At 42.1% G+C, this 22,174-nt stretch overlaps 2 protein-coding genes and 1 pseudogene across 2 annotated transcripts in view; 1 reads left to right on the top strand and 2 right to left on the bottom strand.

Moving 5' to 3' along the window:
* Positions 1–16,477, bottom strand: part of EFCAB8 (EF-hand calcium binding domain 8) — a 61,908-nt gene extending 45,431 nt beyond the window's left edge. The window contains exons 1-3 of the mRNA XM_023522229.1: positions 10,707–16,477; positions 6,673–6,724; positions 4,226–4,394 (exon numbers count right to left, since the gene is read on the bottom strand). Coding sequence (XP_023377997.1) covers positions 4,226–4,394; positions 6,673–6,724; positions 10,707–10,987 — 502 coding nt within the window. The 5' untranslated portion in view covers positions 10,988–16,477. The remainder of the gene's footprint in view (positions 1–4,225; positions 4,395–6,672; positions 6,725–10,706) is intronic.
* LOC111730845 lies at positions 7,833–7,948 on the top strand (annotated as a pseudogene).
* A 1,395-nt stretch (positions 16,478–17,872) lies between the features above and the next one.
* MAPRE1 (microtubule associated protein RP/EB family member 1) overlaps positions 17,873–22,174 on the bottom strand; it is a 28,797-nt gene continuing 24,495 nt past the window's right edge. The window contains 3 exon segments of the mRNA XM_023522197.1: positions 17,873–18,355; positions 19,970–20,037; positions 20,040–20,121. Coding sequence (XP_023377965.1) covers positions 18,299–18,355; positions 19,970–20,037; positions 20,040–20,121 — 207 coding nt within the window. The 3' untranslated portion in view covers positions 17,873–18,298.

Here is a 22,174-nt window from a genome sequence, read left to right as displayed (position 1 = left end):
ACTTCCCTGGGGAGGGGGTCGCTACTAGGATCAGGCAGGAGGGAACTTTCTGGGGGGCTCCCTGACTTCTGCTAGCCCACTCCACTGAGCCACCAGTGACCTCAAACCACACCTGGCAGTGCCTTTCCTTATCTTGGGGCCTCCGCCCTATGAGTAAACCCACTGGCCACTTCTCTCCCATGTCCCTGACTCTATTTCCAAGTGTCCTCCTGGCCCTTCCAACTCATGTTTAAAATCCAATTTATCTTTATCCCAAAACTGGCTTCCCTTTCCTGTGTTCACCATTTCTGCTGATGGTGTCACCTCCCCTAGTCACCCAGTCACCCAGGCTGAAGATGTGAGGAGGGGTTTCAATGCCCACCCTCCTAAATCCTCACAAGACTCTTATGATCCCAGAGTGGAGGCACTGTCCTCCCCATCTTACGGATGAGGACAGAGAGGCACTGATAGGTTTGGGATCTGCCCAAGGACACACGGTGGCACAGCAGTGATTTGAAACCGGAAGCCTTCCCTCCTCTGTGTTATAAGCTCTTCCACCCAATGTAGAACTGGCAGAGGGAGCTTGGGCTCTTACCAACCCCGGCCTCCCAAGTCCACCTAACCTCCTCACCACGAGGACACTTTTCTCAAACAGGTCTCTACATGTGTCACCTCCTCACACACCCCACTGCTGGAGTTCAGGGGTCCTCCTGACCTGAGTCACTCCCCATGGGCTCCTTACTCCCCACTCTGTCCCTAGGACACCCTTGTCTCTCTCTAGCGCAGAAGCACCCCTGCACCTCGTCTATACCATTTCCTGCGGGAACTGCCCTCCTGCCCATCTCCTGGGAAACGCCTGCTTCACCTTTCCAGGCAGGTTTCTAACCATTTACACTTATTCCCAAGGGCCCCCACCGCCTCCCACCCCCACGCCCACCCCTTTCTCTTCTTCTCTCATTCTTTCTTTGTAATGCCTAGAGGTAGGATTATGGACTATTTGTCTCTATATTTGTATATATTTGTAAGCATTTTTGAAAATAAATACTAGAGTAAAAATATTTAAGGAAAGCAATGTTATTTCCTAGCCTCCCCTCTGCCCTCCAGGGGGAAATAAGCGCAGGCTCCGCGATGCTCTGTGAGAGGGTAAACCCGCCTTCTCAGAACACGGTCACGGAGATCGGCCGCCGTGCTGCACGGCCACACACTTTTCTTCATTTACTTTGGTATCTGGGGTGCTCCACGTGGTGTGGGGTGCCCAAGAAAGCACAGGCTTCTGGGTCAAAGGCCCCAGGCCCCTCCATTTGGGCCCATTGTTGATGTATGCAAGCAAAGCCTCAGGCTCCTCACAAACAAGCTCACGAAACCACCACCAGCTCTGCACAGCCCCTCAGCTCAGTGCTACTCCCTCAACCCCCTGAGCAGCCTGCAGGCCCCCAGGGGTGGTAGGGCCATGGGCACATGCACAGTTTCAAGACCTCCTAGAGAAAGGTGAGTGCTCTTCTTGAAGAATCACAGACCCAGCTGAAAGATCATGTGGTTCAGCTGACATAAATAAATAAATATGCCTAGGGGAGAATCCTGGCCTCTCCCTTTTCCGCTGAGGCAGGCACAGATAGATGGTCAGGGTTCCCAATAAATGGTATCAAGCCCATGCTCAGAAGCCACCTTTTTTAAAGACTTTGAAAGAGAAAAAGGATCCTATTTTTCTTTACCCTACATCAGCTAATGGTAAATTTCCTCCATTTAAAACCATGGCCAAAGCAGCAATATTCACAGTGGCCAGGACATGGAAGCAACCCAAGTGTCCTACAATAGATGACTGGATAAAGAAGTTGTGGTACATATATACAATGGAATATTACTCAGCCATAAGAAGAGAGGAAATACTGCCATTTGTGACAACATGGATGGACTTTGAGATAATCATGCTAAGTGAAATAAGCCAGGCGGAACAAGTTGAAAACCATATGATTATCATTTACACGTGGGATATAAACCTAAAAGCAACAAACAAACAGGACAAACAAGCAGAGACTCATGGCCATGGACAATAAACTAGTGGTTACTAGAGGGGAGGGGGGAAGTAGATGGGGTAAAAAGAGTTAAATATGTGGTAACAGAAAGAAATCTAACTATGGGTGGTGAACACACAATGCAAGGTATATATATGCCTTACTGTTGAACTGCACGCCTAAAACTTACTGGATTTCGTTAATCAATGTCACCATAATAAAAATAAAAATTAAAAAATTAAAATTAAAAAATTAAAATAAAACCATAGCCAGTTTTTTTTTTTTTAATGAGGAAGCTCTTTTTTGCATTGATATGAAAAGATTTCCAAGACATCATTTAAAAAGCAAGAAGGGAAACTTGGTAACAATTTTTTTTTTAAGCAAGGAGTAGATGATTGTGGGGATCCATTCACAATGTACACTGGAACATTGTACCCTTTAAATGCATTACAATTTTATTTGTCAATTATGCCTCGATAAAGCTGGAAAAAAGCAAGGAGTAGGAAAGTATGGGCAGTAAGCTGCCACTGCATATAAAAAAGAGCGGGGAAAATCTATACACACTTCTGTGCTTGTAAAGGTCACAAGAAACTGAAAGCTGTCACTGCCTGAAGGGTCGGAACTGGGCAGCATGGGTCCCGCTGAGGGACATATTTCTCTGCATACCAAAAAGGTATCACAGGGAATTGCCTTTTGAATTTTGAACTGCAAGAATATATTACCTATTCAAAACAAACATAAATGCAATCAAAACTGTCGCCAAAGCTGGTGCTGTCAGGGTCACCCAGTGGTGACAGTTCCTGGCTGCCAAACATCAATGCCAAAGAACTCCAATTAGGAATCATCTCATCTTCAGATCAGACACAAATGGTCCCTCCCCGGCCTCACTTTGCTTATTTGTAAACTGAAGATTTGTTTTTCTTTCCTGCCCACGTCACAGTGTGGCTGTAAAACTCAGAAGAAATTGATGAGACAAAGAGAAGGGCCTCAGTGTTGATAGTCATAGTTTAGTGGATATAAATAAAGATTTAAGTATTCCTATTATTTAACTTTTAAGATTTTTTAAGATTAAGATAGTTTAGTGGATATAAATAAAGATTTAAGTATTCCTATTATTTAACTTTCTTTGTAACATCCCAAGGGGAAAAATCAAGCTCTAAAGAGAGGAAAAGGTTGATGCACAAAGGATGTTTTTCACAATGTTATTTAAACTCAGTAAAACCTAAATGTCCAAATATAACAGAATGGCTTGGTCAACCAGTAGAACATTTGCATTCATTAGTAATGACGGTTTGGAAGACCACCTAGGTATATAAAAAAGCCCTTAAGGCATTAACATTAAGAGAAAAAGAAGAGTCTAAAATTACACATATAGAACAATTACAGACATGTGAAAACACACAGAGCCATACGTGGTGGAGGCCTCGTGATGTCTGCCCCCTAGTGTTCATGCCCTCCTGCGATCCCCTCCCCTGGACTGTGGCGAGACCTGTGACTTGCCTCTAACCAATATGGCAAAGGTGATAGAATGTACAGGACTCTGTGTACATGATTACATGACTATATTATAAGATTGCAGCACCCCTCTTGGTGGAGTTTCCATCTCCCTAGTTAGCTTGAGCGTTGAAATCAGCCACAGTAGAGAATCCCACATGGCCAGGAACTGTGGGCAGCTCTAGGAGATGAAGGCAGCTTCCAGCCAACAGCCAGGAAGAAACAGAAAGCCTCAGTCCTGCAGCTGCAACAAACTGGATTCGGCCAACAACTTGAATGAGCTCAGAAGTAAATTCTTCCCCAGTCAGGCCCCGGATGACACCCCGTTGACACCTTGATTGCATCCTATTGAGATCCTAAGCAGAGGAGCCAGCTAAGCTGTGCCTAGACCCCTGACCCACTAAAACTGTGAGATAATAAACATAAGTTGGTTTAAGCCAGTAAGTTTGTAAAATATTGTTATGCAGCAATAGATAATAAGCCATGCGTACAAAATTGTTTGGAAGAAAATATATCGATATGCTGACAGTGGTTATGTTTGGGTGTTTGAATTATAGGGATTCTTTTTTCTAGTTTTCTAGGATTTTTTCTAGGTTTTACAATACTTATAAACTAATAAAAAGTTTTAAAAGAGACACTGATGCAGAAATGCTTGTCAAGTCTGAATCCACCACATAACCCAGGTACTGGGTCCTACCCTGTGCAAAAGCCAAGAGACTAAGCCCACAATGCAGCTTTACCTTCATTTGCGTTTACGTTGTCCTTAAACATTTTCTCTATCTTGGCCAGGTGTAGCTCGGTAAACAGCTGAGACTCTTGTTGGAAGTCGGGCATCTGGCTTAGGATGAGAGATGCTGTCGAGGATCTAAGAGCCTCCTTGCTCATTTGGAATCTACCTGGGGTGGACACCTGGAACAAATATGACTGCAAGAACCAGGGACTGAGAGGGTTGGTTTCCTGGCTAAACATTCATAAGCACTCCTTTTTGGAACAGAGACAGGGGGAGGACAGAGTATGAAGTGTTATGGTGTGTTACTAACTGATGCAAACAAGTTAAGTCTTAACCACTTTCAGATCCAGGAAGACCAAGAAAGATCTAGACTGCCTCCCCTAACTCTGGCGAGGCAACCATCATTCTCCTTTTACAGATGCCATGACTGAGGCTCAGCAACGTTAGCGGACACAGGCAAGGTTCCACCTCACACATAACAGGAACTGAATATGTAAGATGCTTCAGTTCAGTAACTATATTCTTTCAAGTATTCAGCAGTCAGAATTCAAGACCACAAGGAATCCAGCTCCATCTTTCCCAGACAATTTGATGTGGTGCTGACATGCCCAGACATCCCCAAGTCAGATCAGATCATCTGCACACACACCAAAGCTCATGCAGACCCCTCCGCCAGGGGCTCGTAGCTTCCTCCTCCTACTGACCTCCCCACATCCCCCCAAAAACCTTCCCCACCCCTCCATCCCTCAACAATCGACAATACTTACTCTCTTCAGCACCTACATGTGACTCATTTTGACACTTGGCACAATACTTCAGGTCACTAAAGTCTCAGATCATCCAAGGCTGCCTCCCCCAAAAGACTGCTAGTGTGGGCCGTGGGATAACCACTGAGTGCTGCTCACTGAGATCCACTGCTTTGGGCCTTGGGCAGTCAAGAAGACTTTGGGGGAGGTTGGACTGCTCACTCTCCCCATGTCAGCCCCACCAAACAAGCAAACATGCTCATCTCCTGTGAACTTGCATCTGATATTCACTCACGGTCTACACAAAATTTTTGAGTGCCAGGCACTGTGAAGACACAAATAAATAGAGTGGAGACCTGCTTTCATGGGACCCTCAGGATGAGCTAGTTAATGCTCTTACCAGCCATGCAGGTCCTCAGATTAGAAATCTCAGGACCTTCTTTGGCTCTTTCCTCTTCCTCCTATGCATTCTTACTCTCCTATTCTTGCTATGATCCATCCTCTACATCTAAACCCTTCTCTCTCACCTCCTTGCCCCACCCTGAACCTTGGCCTTTTGCTAAGACAAGTACAATGGCCTACCTTAACTAGGACCAGAGTTTGGCCTTCCCTCCCAATCCACCTTCCAACACTAGCACCAATCATCTTTCTGGAAGGCAAATCTAATAGGCTCTGACACTTTCCAGGCTACTCCCACCATCTCCAATTCCTGAGTATGGCATTAAAAGCCCTTTGCAAGGTAACCCTGACCTGTCTTTCTAGTCTCAGTGCACACACCATGGTCCAGGCACACCGGCTGCCCTCCACCATCCCCAGACACAGCAAACATTCCCCTATTATTCACATTGTTTCCTCTACTACAGACCATCCCACCCAGAGGTAAACTACCTATTCTTCAAAGTCCGGCTCAAATGGCATCTCCTCCAAGGACCTTTCAGGTGAGAGTTATCACTGCCACCTGTGTGCCCCCGAATTCTTTGTTCATATCTGCCATGCACGTGTGATACCTGTGTGTCTGTCCTTACATGTAAACGGCAAGGTGTGATAGAAACGTACAACTGTAGAGTCCCAGAGCTCTGGGTCAGGATTCTGCCTGGCTCCCTACTTCCAAGCTAATTTATTTGGGACGTATCACATTACTTCTCTGAACCACAAGTGTCCTCATCTGTAAAAGAGATCCACAGTATCCACTTTGCAGGGTTGCAGTAAGACTTAAATGACATCTGAACACATGTGAAGCCCCAGTAAACTGCAGTTACAGAATATTGGCTCCTTTTCTTGCTCCCCATCTCATAGTGAGCTCTTTGAAGGCAAGGACATATTTATCTTAATTTAATCTTAATTTATACTAATTATCTCTATATTTCCCAGCCCCAAGCACATAATAGACACTAAATACTTATCGGGTTTGATAGTAATTTGTACAGCCTGTCCCACCATTATCACAACGTGGCAACAAAATTAAGTATAATCCGTGTAGAGACGGCAAATGTGTAGCCTCAGATTGGCTGCATTTGCCCCATGCAGTGCTTTAAAAGGAAGAACCAGCCTGCCTCAGCACACACTTCAGTTACCTACCTGGCCTTGTAAATGTCTGAGTTTGTAACCCCTGGTGCAGAGACTGATACCCAATACAGACTTCTATGCTGATGAGTGATGTCTGGGTGGTTCTGGAACATCCCCACACACCATCGAATGATGGTTTTCTTACCTTTCGAGGTTGAGGGCTTTCTCTCAAGTCCTCAGAAGACACTGCTCTTGACCTAGAATAGGGAATCAGTCACTTTCACTTCAGTCTTTGTAAGGACCATGTGGGAGGCTGACTTAGCTGGGTCACAGAGGGTTGAAGTCAGGGTCAAGAGAGGGGGTGGCTGCCCCATGCCCACGGACACCCCAGCAGGTATTTGATGAGCCTCCTTTTTCCCATCAGGGCTTCTCCAGCATGGAGCATTTCCCAAGCACACACCTGTGAGCCTTCTTTCCCCTGATGGAAAAGAGTTGTTTTACTGAAGCGCTGGGGCTTCTCCAGTTACTATGCTCTTAGATTAATGCCAGAGGCTTCCTAAAGGGGGTCATCCTTTTTACAGAATCAGAATAGGCTTAGGAGGCCATGAGGTTGTCCAACTCTAGTTCACAGATTAGGTAAATAAGGTCCAAGGTTGGCACATGTCCAAAGAGTAAAACACATGCACCAAAGGTAGGGCAGGACAGGCCCCTTAATTTCCACTGCATACACCACCTCCGCCATCTGCTCCTCCAATGCCCTTGGAGAAAGGACTTCTTTGGGAAAGGTGACATGGAAGGAAAGGATCAGGGAAGAGTGTGTGAAGTCCATTCCATGGAGCTTTGCTCTGAGATCTAAAGGGCACATTTCCACTGGGTCAGTGGCACCTCCACAGAAGATGGAAGACAGTTTTGTTAGGATTATTGGAGAGTCGATCCACCTTATCAGCAAGTCCACCAGCAAGAATCTAGAGAAAATTCTAGGATGTCAAGGGATGGCCAGGAAGAGAGTCAAGCCCCACACATGCTCAGCGGACAGAGTACATGAGCCACCTTGGCTAGACAGGTGAGGGGAGGGGAGGAATAGTGGGACAGGTGAGGGGAGGAGAGGAATAGTGGGAGAGAAGAAAAAAAAATGGAAGCAGAATGTAAAATCTTCTCACCAGGGAGTCTGAACAGGATGAAGGGCAATTATGAAAATTCGTCAGCATAAGATAGAGAAGGGAGGTGGAGGAAGATTGAAGACCGGCCAATGGTGTCCTAACCTGACAGTGTCTTAGTGACAGCTCGAATGTAAGGACAAAAGAAGAGCCAAAGGAAAGGCGATCTGGAAGCCAAGAACCAAGGTAACTGAAAGAAATGCCAGAGGTCTACGGCCATGCCACCCTGAACAAGCCCGATGTCTGATCTCGGAAGCTAAGCAGGGTCGGGCCTGGTTAGTACTTGGATGGGAGACCACCTAGGAAGACTAGGTGCTGTAGGCACAAAAAAAATAAAATAAAAAATGCCAGAAACATTTCCAGAAAAGGGAACAAAGAGGGAAAGTGGCTTAATGCTGAGCTGTCCAATTAGAAATAAAAAAAACAACACCTGGAAACATGGGACTGGCTACATTTAGGGGATAGAAAGAGGCAAAACACACAAAAGACAGGATGAGTCAGGTAGGAGGATGGGATTCTTCAGAATAGGCCAAGATGATAAGAAAAAGGCCACTGAACATGGCAGTAAAGGTCACCACCAATGAAAAAAAGCTACAGAAGCAGACTTATAAATCAATTTCTGTTAAGAATACATGAATGTGTATATTGGCAGATGCATAGAGAGCCTGGAAAAATATACTCCAAATATAACGGTCATTATCTCTGGCAGGTGATTGCGAAGGATTTCTAAATCATGTATTTCTCTATTTTCCTTTTTTTTAACTCAAAAGAGGTGCATGGCAATCTTTATAATTTATTTCAGTAGAGTGGATGGAATGATGGGTATTGATTTAAATTACTCATCTGTGAAAGACCACTGTACAAGAGTGGTTGCTGCTGCACCATTCATAGCAAAAAATAAACAGAATTGCTATCAGAAAAAGAACAGCTGAATAGACCAGTACACCTGTACTCAGAACATTACCCACACTCAAAAGGATGAATCTGAATCTGACCTCCAGCAGATGACTAGGAGGGATTTCCATGAGACGCTACTAAGAAAAGATGCAGAAGAATGTACGATGTCAATTTTTATAAAAGAATGACAAATAGGTATGTTTATACATGTAACACTGTATACACACACATATGTAAATACGAATATCCTTATAGGACCAACGCAAGAGAATATAGGTCAACATAGTCTCATTATTTCAAACGTTCATAAATCAAAATACTAGTAAATAAAATATATTCTATTCTACCTTGACAAATATACTTTTGTAAAAACCTGAGAGACCAGTTTCAAATTTGAATTCTTAGAACTCCTCAGCTCAGTGCCAGAATTAGAGGGGGAGCTGGTCTCTAAGCCCTCTGCCAATCCCACACCCTCAGCCCTGCTCAAGGGGATTGTGGACTGTGACGTATGCATGGACACCCCAGCCCACACACCCAGACTGCACCTTCCCTTCACTTCCACTGTTCCACAGCCACAAGCCTAGGGAGGGCTGCCTCAAAAATGATGCACAAAGACCCTGGAATCGGGATCAAAGCCCTTTGGGCAGAAATTCCAGTACACAGAGCAGTCGGGGAGGGGAGCCTCTGGGTGGCCAAGCCTCTTAGCCCCTTGGATTCCTTACCTGGTGGAAAGAGACATGACAAGAAGAGGGACAGAGGGACACCCCAAAGCTCAGGGCCCAGGGCAGGGGCTCTTCTTGTCCGAGTTTAAGGGAGGTACTATAGTATCGGTATGTACAAAATAAGTACAGGGAAAAACAGGACACACTAGGATAAGGGTTGTGAAGAGTTGGAGGCTAATGTGGTGAAAAAGGTGGGCAAAGAATAAAGGAATACAAAAATGTCTGTACTAACCTAAGGCACATGCATCGTCACATTTATATAAAGCAGGAAAGCATGGGTATGTATAAAGAAAATGAGTATGTTTTCTTTTGCCTTAAAGTCTTGACCATTATAGTATCATCAGTGAGGGAGCAAACAGCCATTGCGTGCTTCCTGGTGTGTGCACTCAGGACCCGTCACTTTGGGAGTATCACTGACAAACACACGCAACCAGAACCGAATCAGTAGGAACCAGATAAATCCAAACTGCAGGACATTCTACAAAATAACTGGTTTGGACTCCAAAAAGTGTTGTGAAAGACAAAGGCTAAGGAACTGTTCGATTCAAGGTGACTAAAGGGGGCCAACAACTAAAGACAATGCATGATTCTGAACTGGATCTCAGACTGGGGGACAAAGCCCCAAGGACCATGATTAGGACTGTCACTGACATCTGAACACAAACTCTACATTCTTAGATAATACTGAAGTAACATTTCCCCTGTTTTTGACTACTATACTGTGGTGATGACAGAATATTCTTAGGAAACATGTAGTCGAGTATTTAAGAGTAAATGGGCACAATGTCTGTACTTTATTCTCAAATGGTTCAACACACACAATGATAAAGCAAATGTGGCCAAATAATCACAATTAGTCAATCTGGAAAAAGGGGAATTCTTTATACTATTCTTACAACTATTAGAAAATTTTAATTACGGAATATTTTATGAGAAATATGTCTTTAACCAGAAGAGAGGAATTCTGTGTATGATCATGGACTGAGGCAACAAGTGAAAAAAATATTGATGGAAATACCCAACAGATGACAAGAGTCAGAAGCAGAGAAGTGCTAGTGCTCCAAAACTGAAGGGAAGTAAAATTCAGACATAGAAATTTGTTTAGAATTAGAGAATAAGATCAGGGGAGTTATGCCCACTGGCCTCAATCCATTCTTTACAGTTTACCTGCTTTGGGGCGGGAGAAGGCAGGCACCGTACAAACCTGGAAACAGAAGTGGGAACAGCCACTAGCCACTAGAAGAGCACGCTGGCGGGGGTCGGGGGGAGAACAATTGGTTTGCTGAATAATGACTTTATAAGAATTTGTTGGGGCAGATGACATAAGGCAAAAACGCAGGTAAGCTATCCTGGAAATGGATGAGAGGCTCTCCTGTTCAATCTTTGATCTCAGACAAAATGAATGCTAGAGTCCAGGTGTCTAGTCTTTTAGAGATGATTTTACACCCCAAAACCTCACTCACCCTAGCCCAGTTTGCTCTCCCCAGCTAATCTCGCTGGCCATATCTGACACAGGCTTATTGGTTTTCAACTTCTGTCTGGAGTAAAACATCTTGGTAGCTGTCCAAGTCCAAAGTAGCTCCTCTATGAAGTCACTTGTGGAACTCTGGGGGCTTCCACCTAACTGCAGAGTCAACTGACACATCGAGAACTGGGAAATGAGACAGAATTCCACATGCAGAACACAAAATGGAGTATCAGAATCCATGCCACAAACCATAACAACGCAGCCATTTTGTTCCATCCAATTTGAGACATTCTTTTTATTGATGAAATTGAACTTCACAGCAGACAGTGACAGGAGCTACAGTACACATAGCCAGGACAAGTATGATTACAAAATGACCCATAGGACAAATATAGCACAGAATGCCCCTCTCATGGAAACGGTGGAATATGGCAGGGAGCCTTATGACAAAGCAGGATTCACCAAAACCAGAAGGCCAAATGGCCCCCATAGTAGAAACATGGAAAGGCACAGCAGCTCTCTTAACATGCCCTCTGCATGGGCTCCAATTCTTTGAAAAGAGGAAGGCTATAAGAGCATTGTTTGTGACATGGGAGTCTCACAAATCCAGGAGTCAGAGTAGGCCTGGACGTGGTGCAGCACTGTGCAATCTTAGTCCATGGCACAAACAGTAGGATGAGTTAAATCTCTTGGGGAATTTCAACCAGGGACATGTTGCCGATTTAAAGCTAAATTACATTTCATGATGAACTGGCTGTTACTGAAATGCTAACTGACCAACACATAAGATACTCTCCCCAGACATATACTACCAAAAGAACACCAACATACAGAAAATATTTCGGCTCCTATTCATCAGTAATGGACAGAAAAGATTTTGTCACATAATAGACTATTAAAAGCAGAGTGGGTCAATGAAATGTTATAAAAGACACAGGTCTTTCAAATCAGTTTTATTAAGCCAGGTATTAATAAACTCGAAGAATTAATTTAAAAAGAATGAAAGCACTACATTTGACTCCCACATTTTTGGGGGGCGGGGGGGGGGTCAGTGCTTTCATTCTCCAATCCTATGTTATTGTTTCTACTTAGACTAACTTCTGCATTTACCAATATTTTTATGTGGGCCTAAAATATGCTATGTTGTCACAATAAATTTATTTTTCCTTCCCTGGGACGAAACATAAAAAAATGGGGGAAGGAATATTAAGATGCATTCTATCAGGTAAGGAAAGGTTAAAAAAATTCTCATCTAGGAAGAGTGAAAATATTATCATCAATAACTCAGGTTAAAAAAAAAAAAGTAGAGGAGGGAGGGCATTTAGAAGGAAAAAATCTCCTAGATAGACCTGTGCACAAAAATAATTCTGGAGAAAATTTCCATGCCCCACTTGAGGCTAGTTCAGGCATCACTTGCCAATCCTAGAGGAGTCTGATCCCTGAGGGCAGATGTGATGCTGCCAGAAGGGGCAACTGAGGCAGCCAGGGCTGCAGTGACACAAGCAGTTAACTGCTCCAAGAAAGGCACCTCCACTCCACTGAACAGCGATGCCAACGCTGTCCTCTCTTCGGTTTTACCGCTATGGGTTTTAAAACATCAAACTTGTATCCTAATATACAACTACATGTGTCAATTATCCCTCAGTGAAGTTTTAAAAAAAATTGTATCCTTCACAGCTTTTACATAAATTTTTCAAAAAATTTAAGATGCAACCTGATAACCAAGAACAGAGGCTTTTTCTTTTTCAAACATGAACAAACGAGACAGATTTCAAAATATCATGAGTCAAGAAAAAGGTAAATTGTCAATGTGGCTACTTACCCATTTCCTTCCCAAAATAAGAAAGAAAAAAAAAAGCACTTCTTAAAGATTGGAGGGAAAATATTAGGTTAGAGTTAAAAATTCTTAGGAAATTTTTTAAAATAATTATTTCGTTCAACGCTGAATTATTATTTCTTCTCTCAGCCTTTCCAATTAATAGGGAGAGAGGTACACACACAGGAACAAGCTGGAATAGCCTATAACTACCTGTAAAAAACAGATAGTTCATTCCATTTTTCCAAGCAGGGTTTAAAATATCAAAGTAAAAACAGTAGTCATATGTAATTACACATTTAACTCACGTTATTTTGTAGAAAAATATACAAAATACCCCCGAAATAGCACTATCAGGTTAGAAACCTTTAGAACGCTGAAATCCAGGTGACTGAGGTATGCTGGACCTTAAAATCACTAGAACTACTTAAAATACATAAATGGGCCCCATTACGAGATATAAATAGCAACATGATAAAACAACTGTGAGGCAAGCAAGGAAAGAAACCTGAATGTCGCTCAAGCTTAGACTAGGATACACCACAAAAGACATGGGTACAATACATCTAGATTCTTGAACTAAAATGGCATTTGGGGATGGATGTTAGCAAATCTCTCACTGCAGCTTGCAGCCTGTAGAAAAAAAGCCAAACACATTTGTTGAAATATTTGTTACTTCTGTCAAAGCCTCTACTTTTAGAGTCGAAACTTTTATTAAAACACAAAAGCTGTACACATCACAATTTCATTGTGAGAATTTTTTCAAAATCTCTCATGTAAAATGTAGTTGATGCTGAGAAACGTTGTGCTTTTCTTATTGGGCACTCCCCGACTCTTTCCTGCTCCAATATCCTACTGGCTTTTACGACCTAAGTAACTTTTTCTGGCCCAGAAAGGACCTGGGAGGAAACTAGCCTCACTCATCTCCTCCCTGAACCAATGAAGAGCCATACTCTGCAGATTGGGGAAGCAGGGCCTGGAGGAGGACCTAGTCTCAACTCCTGGTCCTTGGCCTCCTGACCAGGGACATCGGTCTTCTTTGTTCATTTTGGTAAAGACCGGAGAATGGCTCTAGCCACATGATTCCTTTATATATTCTGTCTACCCAGCTTGTATGCTTGACCTTGGACTTTAATAGTCTACAGTGCAATTTGTGAATCATCCATTAAGGCCAAATCTTAGAAACATCTGTTCCCAATGGAAACTAATTACGGCCATAAAGCCAGCTTTGTTAAGACTTTCCCTGATGGACTGAAACTCACCTACCAGCTTCCCAAATCTTTCTACCACTAAAACAGGAAGTTAAAGATGGCAGGAAATGGAATAGATTACTCTTCCTCTTCCTCATACCTGCATCCAGCCTAGCCTCACCAACAATTCTTGCTGACTATGAAAACCATTCAAAGTAAACCAGGAAAAAGATACAAGAGAAAAAATTTTTAATTTTTAAGGTAAGGCATCTCACAGAATTCCAAACTGCTGAGAGATCACTTTGCAATCCTAAATCTCTTGACACAAAGATCCAGGCTTTGGTGGCTAACCTGGTTTGCTTTCAAATGGTCACAGGCCAGATTTGCCTCTCCCCATCCACAGAAACATGTCTGTGAACACTATTTTCATTTTGTATTTCAGAACCTCAAGGCCTCCAAAAGAAAACACAGATTTAAAATTTAATTATATGTATATATAAAGTAGAATTTAAGGTCCTGGATTAAGGAGCCTAGAAACCCAACTCTAAGGCTAGACCTGCTTACCTAGATAATCAAATGAATGAAGCTACCTAACCACAACCTCAACAGAAAGTTTCTGTGCTCTAAAGACTAAGGTAACATTAATTCCCAATCCAGATTGAGCCAAAAGGGAAAGAGACCTTCACAAGTTAAAGTTGCATAACAATCTGGTTGAAGTCATCTGGGTTAATGGTTCTAACTAGTCAAGTTCAATGTAAAAGTACAGAAGCCCTCTGTGGGCTTTCTTGCAGACAAGGAATCTGCATGCTCAGTTATATCCTCACACATGAAAACTCTAAGAAAAAAGCAGCAAGTGTCAGAAATAAATATAAACTCATCTGGTTTTAAAATTTAATAAGTGGAATGTGTAATTTTAAATCAACAGCAACAGTGCCAGACCAGCACAATGACTGGTTATTTACACACAATGACCACAGGCTCAGGTTCAGCTTGGTTCAAAGCAATTATTTCCACTCTCTGTTGACAGCAGTCAGATTTGGGTCACCCATGTACTAGCAAGCTAATCTGATTAGGCTGAGCAGGCTTATGCCTAGGGTTTTGTTTGCGGACTATGGTAAACATCACAAAAGGAGCTCCTCATACCAAATCTTGGAAAATGATCCTTAAAGAAAAACCTCTCTAATCTCTTTGGTTATAGCAAAAAGAAAACTGCTCCCTTTCCAACAGCATGTTACATTCTTGAAGGAAATACAATTTTTTAAGTCAGTGAATCTGAATTATTAAATCACTGAATCTTCATTTAAAAGAAAATAGTGAAATGTGTTTAGACCTTGATCTCATTTGGGGGGAAATGGTGAAAATCATAGTCTGAAAACTGAAAGGAGCTGGGGTCTAAAATATCACCAAGCTGGGGGAGGGGGGGTGGGAGGGGGACATTATTTTCTTATTTTACAAAATACTCAAAGCCTACCTTAAGGAATGTCCTCCTAAATTCTCAGGATACAAAAACTCTGCCCCAAGATTTTCTTATCTAGAAACAGAATTTCGGACTGATCTGAAGCAGCCATGTTAGAAGCCACTGTCTAACATCATGTTTGCTTTGTCAGTTCATTCTGATCCCAACAAGCACCCAGTGAGGGAGGCACTTCAGCCAAGGCCGTCATCCCTGTTTTCCAGGTCAGAAATAAAAAACAACACGTTGATTAGCTCGAGTTACAAAGCCAGAAGGGACCTGCAAGGACTAATTCACCCCAGCCAGAATTAGACCTGAAACTTGCTAAGTCTAGGTCTAAGGACTACATCAAGCCCAGGTCACCTGAGGTACACAGTAAATGAAGACTTTCCATCTCCTTCCTGACTTGGAATTTCTGGGGATGGACTTTCAAAATATATTATGTCAATCAAGTTCCCCAGGTGATTCTGAAGCCCATCAGTTTGAGGACCAACAGCATGAGTGAATTCTAGATCCATATCCAGCCAGAAAACCTATTTGTTTACCTATCCTCCACACAACACAGGACCTGCCAAGCAAACCAAGCAGCTTATTCAAGTTTACCACACCAGTGACCTAACCTGAGTTAGTCACATCAGGCTAACTCAGGCTAACCTGAGTTAACCTCGGCCTAAAGAGCCAGGTCAATAGACTTAGATCACAGGTACACACAGTTATCAGCTTCACTCCTTCCCAGGTAACTTCTCAGTTGACATTACTTAACAGTATCTTCGCAAACTCCATGCACTCCCGGAGGTTATCTTCTTGTAGATTAGCAACACACATGATGTCAAATGCCTTCTGAAGGTGCAAAACATTTCAGAAAAGATATCATACCATTTTCTAGAGGAAATAATGTGAGTGTAACCCTAGTCGAAATCAAATTGGGTTTACAGAGCATCCATAATTTTGCTAACTACTCTGAAGAAAATACAGACAACTGCCTTCTGCCCATTTAACTTTATTTCATATTGAAATGGCAGTAAGTCTCCTTTTGAATTCATTTCTTATAGTGACAATTTCAGGTTCATTTTCTAGATTAAGATGGTGTTCACTGCCTTTGAAACATACCTTCAATAAAAAACAGACCAAAAGAAAGTATCTCGCCATGGTCCTGCTGTGTATCTCAGGAGGAAACGAGCTAAAAGGCTTCACAGCAGCTACGTCAAGCCTTGGACCTCTGAAAGACCTCTTACAGTAATATAAGAACGTAAAACAGCAGGAAGCTAAGAAATGTAATATGAAAAATACAGAACAAAGAGAACAGGCTTAGGAATAAACACATTTGAAAAAAATAGTTGAGGATTTTTAAAAGATCAGTCCTAATTTAAGAAAGAAGCATCGATACCTTATCATTTGAACCTAAAAGAAAATACCCAAGGCAAGACAAATTTCAGAAGACATGACACTCTTGAAATACAGAATTTTATTTAGAAACTGTTTAAAGTAGAAAAAAACCCTGTCAAGAAAGACTAGGTGGAAAATGGTTCCCAATAAAATGGAATTTTAGGGCAACAAAAGTCTAAAAGGCCACGAAAGAGAAATAGCACCACTGTTATTTGAACAATGGCTAGTTACTTGCATTTTTGGCATTGTTAATCACTGAATCTGGGTTTTCCTCTGAATTCCACACAGAGCATGCACTACACAACAATTTATCATAAAATACCGGCTTTCTACACACATTTTAGGACAAGCTACCACCAGAAACAAATCAATACAAATACATCAGGGGCTGAACAATCTCAGTAGTGGGTGACACACATTTTGCAGAATTCTGCCAAAGGAACTGAATAGGCTGTGGGCAAAGCAAATGAGGGAGTGTTAAGGAATGAAATATTTTAAATATTAATAATTAATTCAGACATGGCACTGTATTTTCTGCAAAAGAAAATTAACATTTAGTAACACACTAACGAATTTTATCTCCAAAGAGATTAGTGCACTGGCAAAGTATTCCGATAACAGTGGAAGGCTGTGGACAGCAGGTACCAAAAACACCCAGCCTTGCAGATCCCATGGTAGCGATGGCCTTCACTGGTCACTCCCTTTGCCAGAGGTCCAGAAAGAACTTGCAGCATGATCACCTGCCTGCTGAACTTCCACTCTAAGCAGCAAACTTTAAGGAGCCAAAGAGGAGTCCCCAGTGGGCAAGGGGAGCAGAGAAGAGAAATATGTTAAATGTAAACTTAAAAAAACAGTAAAATGGGACACAACCCCCATTCAAATCCCAGAGATGTGGGCAAGTCCCAAAAAGTAGTTGTTAGATTTAAAAACTGAACACACCTCATTTCCCAAAAATAAACACAATACATAGAAATTTCAGGGGTAATTGGAAAAATCGCCAGAGAAATGCTCAATGAAAATCGAGCTATTCAACTCAAACATCTCAGGACTAAAACATACTCTTATTCATTCAGGCAACGCCTCTTGCTTCCTAGCAGAGATGCAATTGATCAAGGACACCACACGGCTTTACAGAGCAACATTTTAAACTTCCCTTCTGGGCCAAGGTTAGGCCTGTGAAGATTCAAGCTGCCCTGCAAGGCCTGTGAACAGCAGGTTCCAAAGGTTCCAAGGTCTGGCCCTTCCTTTCCAGACACAAGGTTGAACATACAAAATCCCGTCAGGTTACATTTTATATTTTGAAATATGGAAGCATATTTTAAATACTCTTAAGGCATTTATTTATTAAAACGTTCTCTGCCAAGATTTCACATTAGCTTAAAATTCAAATCAGTCTTTACATTTTCTCTGAGGTCTCCACCTCAGCATATCACATAAAAACACCTTCTCCAGTAATCAGTGTTACCAGTATCTATTCACTGAGCCCCATGGTCAGCCTCTTTGTTCCCTAGGTGAACCAACTAGATGTTAATACTGCTCTGCTACAAGGTAAAAAGCTCCTAACTCAAACTTATTGGAAAAGGAGTGAAACTTCTGCAAAGTGCACTTTAAGAAGAGGTACTTTTTGCTTATGAAAAGAAACCAGTGAGTCTTCTAAGAATAATAAAAGGGAGTATTTTACAGTTAAGCACATGATTTGGAGTGAAAAATTCCAACGTTCCTCTCTCTGCTGGTCCAGGCTGTTAATACTCTTCTTGTTCCTCCTGTGGACCCCCTTCGTCAGGTATCACAAAGCCTTCCTAAAATGGGAAAATGAGAAGGAAAGCTGTTACTCAACACCAAATGATCAGATTCTACTGTGGGTTCGCTTCCTTCATATTTAAACTCTATCAAGTCGATGGTTCTTCTTGTCTCTACCACACACTTGGCATTTAAAGGCACAAGGCCGGAGGACCACTATTTTATTACTTAGGCAGTGGAATCATATCTCACTAAAGGAAAAAACTGAACATAATCAAATTTACCCTCAAAATTCTGGGATGACAGATCTGTACACATTCTCTTGATTACGATGATGATTTCACATGTCAAGTTGTACTTAAATATGTGCAGTTCATTATACCTCAAGTTGTTTTAAAAAAGAAAAGTTACCCTCAAAAACCCCTGAAGTCACCATAAAGTTCAATACCATAGCACCTCCTCTTGATAAATTGTCTATACAGCCAGCTTTTCCTTTGGCCGTACTTAGGAACCATAAACGCTACTTAGGAGTGTTGTAGGTGTTTCATTTATACATAAACATCTGTGCAAAAATAGCTATGACCAACAACAGCGGCAGGGGAAAACAGCAGATTCGTGGCTCCCATCTCGCACTCGCTCCTGGGCACTCTGCCGTGTACAAATGGCTACACTAACATAAAAGTTAGACTTCCCTTTCAACCATCATCTTATTTTTTTAACAATCTCTACAGCTGAATTTACCTAAAATATGACCCTACTAACATAATACTCAGTCTAAATAAAGGGCCCCTATATTCATCATCTTCACTTTCATTATCTGGCACAGAGCAAGCCTGAAATATGGATTTATTTAACACACTGTTAACTTTTTAGTCATTTGTCTTAATGTCCCAAATTCACTTATGTTTAGGGAACAGTGTTAATAACAGCATTAATATTATTTGTATACTGCTACACATGCTACAAATCACTTAGACATATACTATAGGTTGATCCTACAGACCTTGCTAAGGCATGTAGAAGAATTTTAAGTAAATATATCCATTAAATAGTGAACAGAGCAAGATATCAAATCCCAAATCTAAGAGAAATCGGTCTTCCCTGATCAGCTAATGGCATGATGAACTGAGCAGATTCGGTTGTGAGATACACGTGGATCTCAAAAAAACTTGACCACAAAGCACTCTGAGGGAATGGTAACCATGCCCACTCCTGGGAAGGAGGAGCAAAGGTACTCTCTGATGGCTGCGGGCAGCAGATATCAAAAGGGAGACATGTGTCTGGTACTCCAGGGCATGCCAGGAGCCCAGATGAAATGAGGCATCAACATAGGCCAAGGGTTCCAAGCTACAGGAGGGTGGAGTGGGGATGGTGGGGTTAAGAGCATTTTGTGGCACTCATCACCTAACAGTGGCCACAAACCACAGAAGCAGGGCAAGCCAGGCACCTCCTTGTCCTATTCTGGCCTCAAAAGCACACGGACCTCAAGACAAAGGCCGAAGCTGGGCAGAGGTGCCCCTGGCTGATTCTGAGGGATCAAAGATGAAGTCCTTTGATGAATGCTATGCTAGAACACGACAAGCATCAGCACTGAGTTTACCAAAACACCAGATAAAATTCATTTTCTCTTAGGTGGCAAAATGGCAAGAAAATATCCTCATGTCAACACGTACATCTGTGGCATAGAGAATGTCCACAATCCTCTGCAATACAAGGTTGTTTTCCCCCTCGTTCTCCTGGAAATCAATTCAATGTTCCTTAGCTTTCCAAAGTAGAAGTCTCTCTCTTTCTCCAAGTCTTCAACGGTAAGTTTCAATACGTTGACCTGCACAAGACAATAAAAAGGGTGAGACACCTGGCATTCGTGTACCAGTATCAAAACAAACTTCTAACACAAAGGAAATGTGGTCTTTCATCGAGCTCTCTAACATGGACAAAAACCCACTTTAATGTCAATTTTCTTCAGCCCCAGATAAATAACATGGGCTTGTTCATGGCCAGCTTAACTATAATAATTCCCAGGAAAGGGCAGGCTATACCATGAAACATGCAGGAACTTCTCGGGGACTGAGAAAAGATTTAGGAGGAAAAACCATGAAAGCCTGAGACAAATAGAGAAGCAAAGTCCAACCCAACAGGGTGACTAACAGTCATGAATTAAATCTTTACCAAGGCAATGGTCAATCGAGTTCAGGTCTTTCTGCATGTGGAGGTCAATGGAAAGAGAGGGTCTGGTCCAGGGGAGTAAGGTAGAAACAGCAGGATGGGAAGACTAGCTGAAGATAACTAATACTAGACGAAGACAGTAAGGACAAGGGAGGCTTGGGCATGGAAAACTCAATGGTTCTTTCCCTCCACCACTCCCCCCACCCATATGTTGGGGATCAGGGGCAATCCATGACTCAAAAGAAAAGCATCATCTGAGGAGATGGTCCTCATACCTATCTCCTTCCCAAGAGAGTCTGAGAAGGGAAGGAAGTCAGCAGAGGCAGACAGAAGACCCCACCACATTCCACTGCCAAGCTCCTTCCATTGAGCATATTGTCCCCTCATCAGACATGCTATAGGAGCCTTCAGGAGCTCCACTGACGGGTTCTAATTTCTACAAAGGGGCAATGAAAAAGTCAATCTCAGTGCTTAGGCTAGGACTCTATCTAGCCAAGAGTAATAAAAATAACAATTCTCTCAGTTAGTCCATTGTGTATTTTAAGCATGGTGCATCTTCATTCAAGTGTACTCAAATCTATGATGTGAATTCCCTTTAACTCTCACTCGATGCAAATTATAAGGCATACCATGGAGCATAAAATCTTCACGAGACTCAAAGACTAGGGCCCATGTAGAAAGCCAAGCCAGGAAATCAAAGGTGCAGCAGCTAAGAACAATTTGTGTAACAGGAATTTCTGAGAGCCAGACAGCAGCACAGAAATTTAGTCTGACCTTCTTAAAGTATAGCTGGAAAAACTGAAGCGAACAGCTCATCTAGTCTCCCCACAGCCTGATGAAGAAGCCAGACATAACCACAGATCAAATCCCATCCCAGGTGGAAGGAAACTCCCCGTTCATAACATGCAATCAAGAAACAGCCAATAAAAACTCTCAGCAAAGTGAGAGTAGAGGGAGCATACCTCAACATAATAAAGGCCATATATGACAAACCTACAGCTAACATCATACTCAATGGGGAAAGGCTAAAAGCATCTTCCTTAAGATCATGAACAAGACAAGGATGCCCACTTTCACCACTGCTCTACAACATTGTTCTGGAAGTCTTAGCCACAGCAATAAGACAAAAAAGAGAAACAAAAAGTATCCGAATTGGGAAGGAAGAAGTAAAATTCTCATTATTTGTGAATGACATGATACTATATATAGAGAACCCTAAAGATTCCACCAAAAAACTGTTAGAACTGATCAATTACTCAGGAAAATAGCAGAATACAAAATTAATATTCAGAAGTCAGTGGCATTTTTATATACCAATGATGAACTTTTGGAAAGAGAAATTAAGAAAACAATCCTGTCTGATCTCGGAAGCTAAGCAAGGTCGGGCCTGGTTAGTACTTGAATGGGAGACCACTTAGGAAGACCAGGTGCTGTAGGTGTTAAAAAAAAAATCATTTAAAAAATATATAAAAAAAAGAAAAGAAAAAGAAACGAATCCCATTTACAATTGCATCTAAAACTATAAAATACCTGGGAATCAAATCATCCAAGGAGGTAAAAGGCCTATTCTCAGAAAATTATAAGTCATTGAAAACAGAAATTGAAGAAGATACAAATAAATGGAAGCATATACCGTGCTCGTGGATAGAAAGAATCAACATCATTAAAATGGCCATACTACCCAAAGCAATCTACAGATTCAATGCAATCCT

Source organism: Pteropus vampyrus, unplaced genomic scaffold (genome assembly GCF_000151845.1).
Source record: "Pteropus vampyrus isolate Shadow unplaced genomic scaffold, Pvam_2.0 Scaffold336, whole genome shotgun sequence".
Taxonomy (NCBI): domain Eukaryota; kingdom Metazoa; phylum Chordata; class Mammalia; order Chiroptera; family Pteropodidae; genus Pteropus; species Pteropus vampyrus.
Note: the sequence above shows the minus strand (reverse complement) of the source record. Positions and strands in the feature narration are given on the sequence as shown.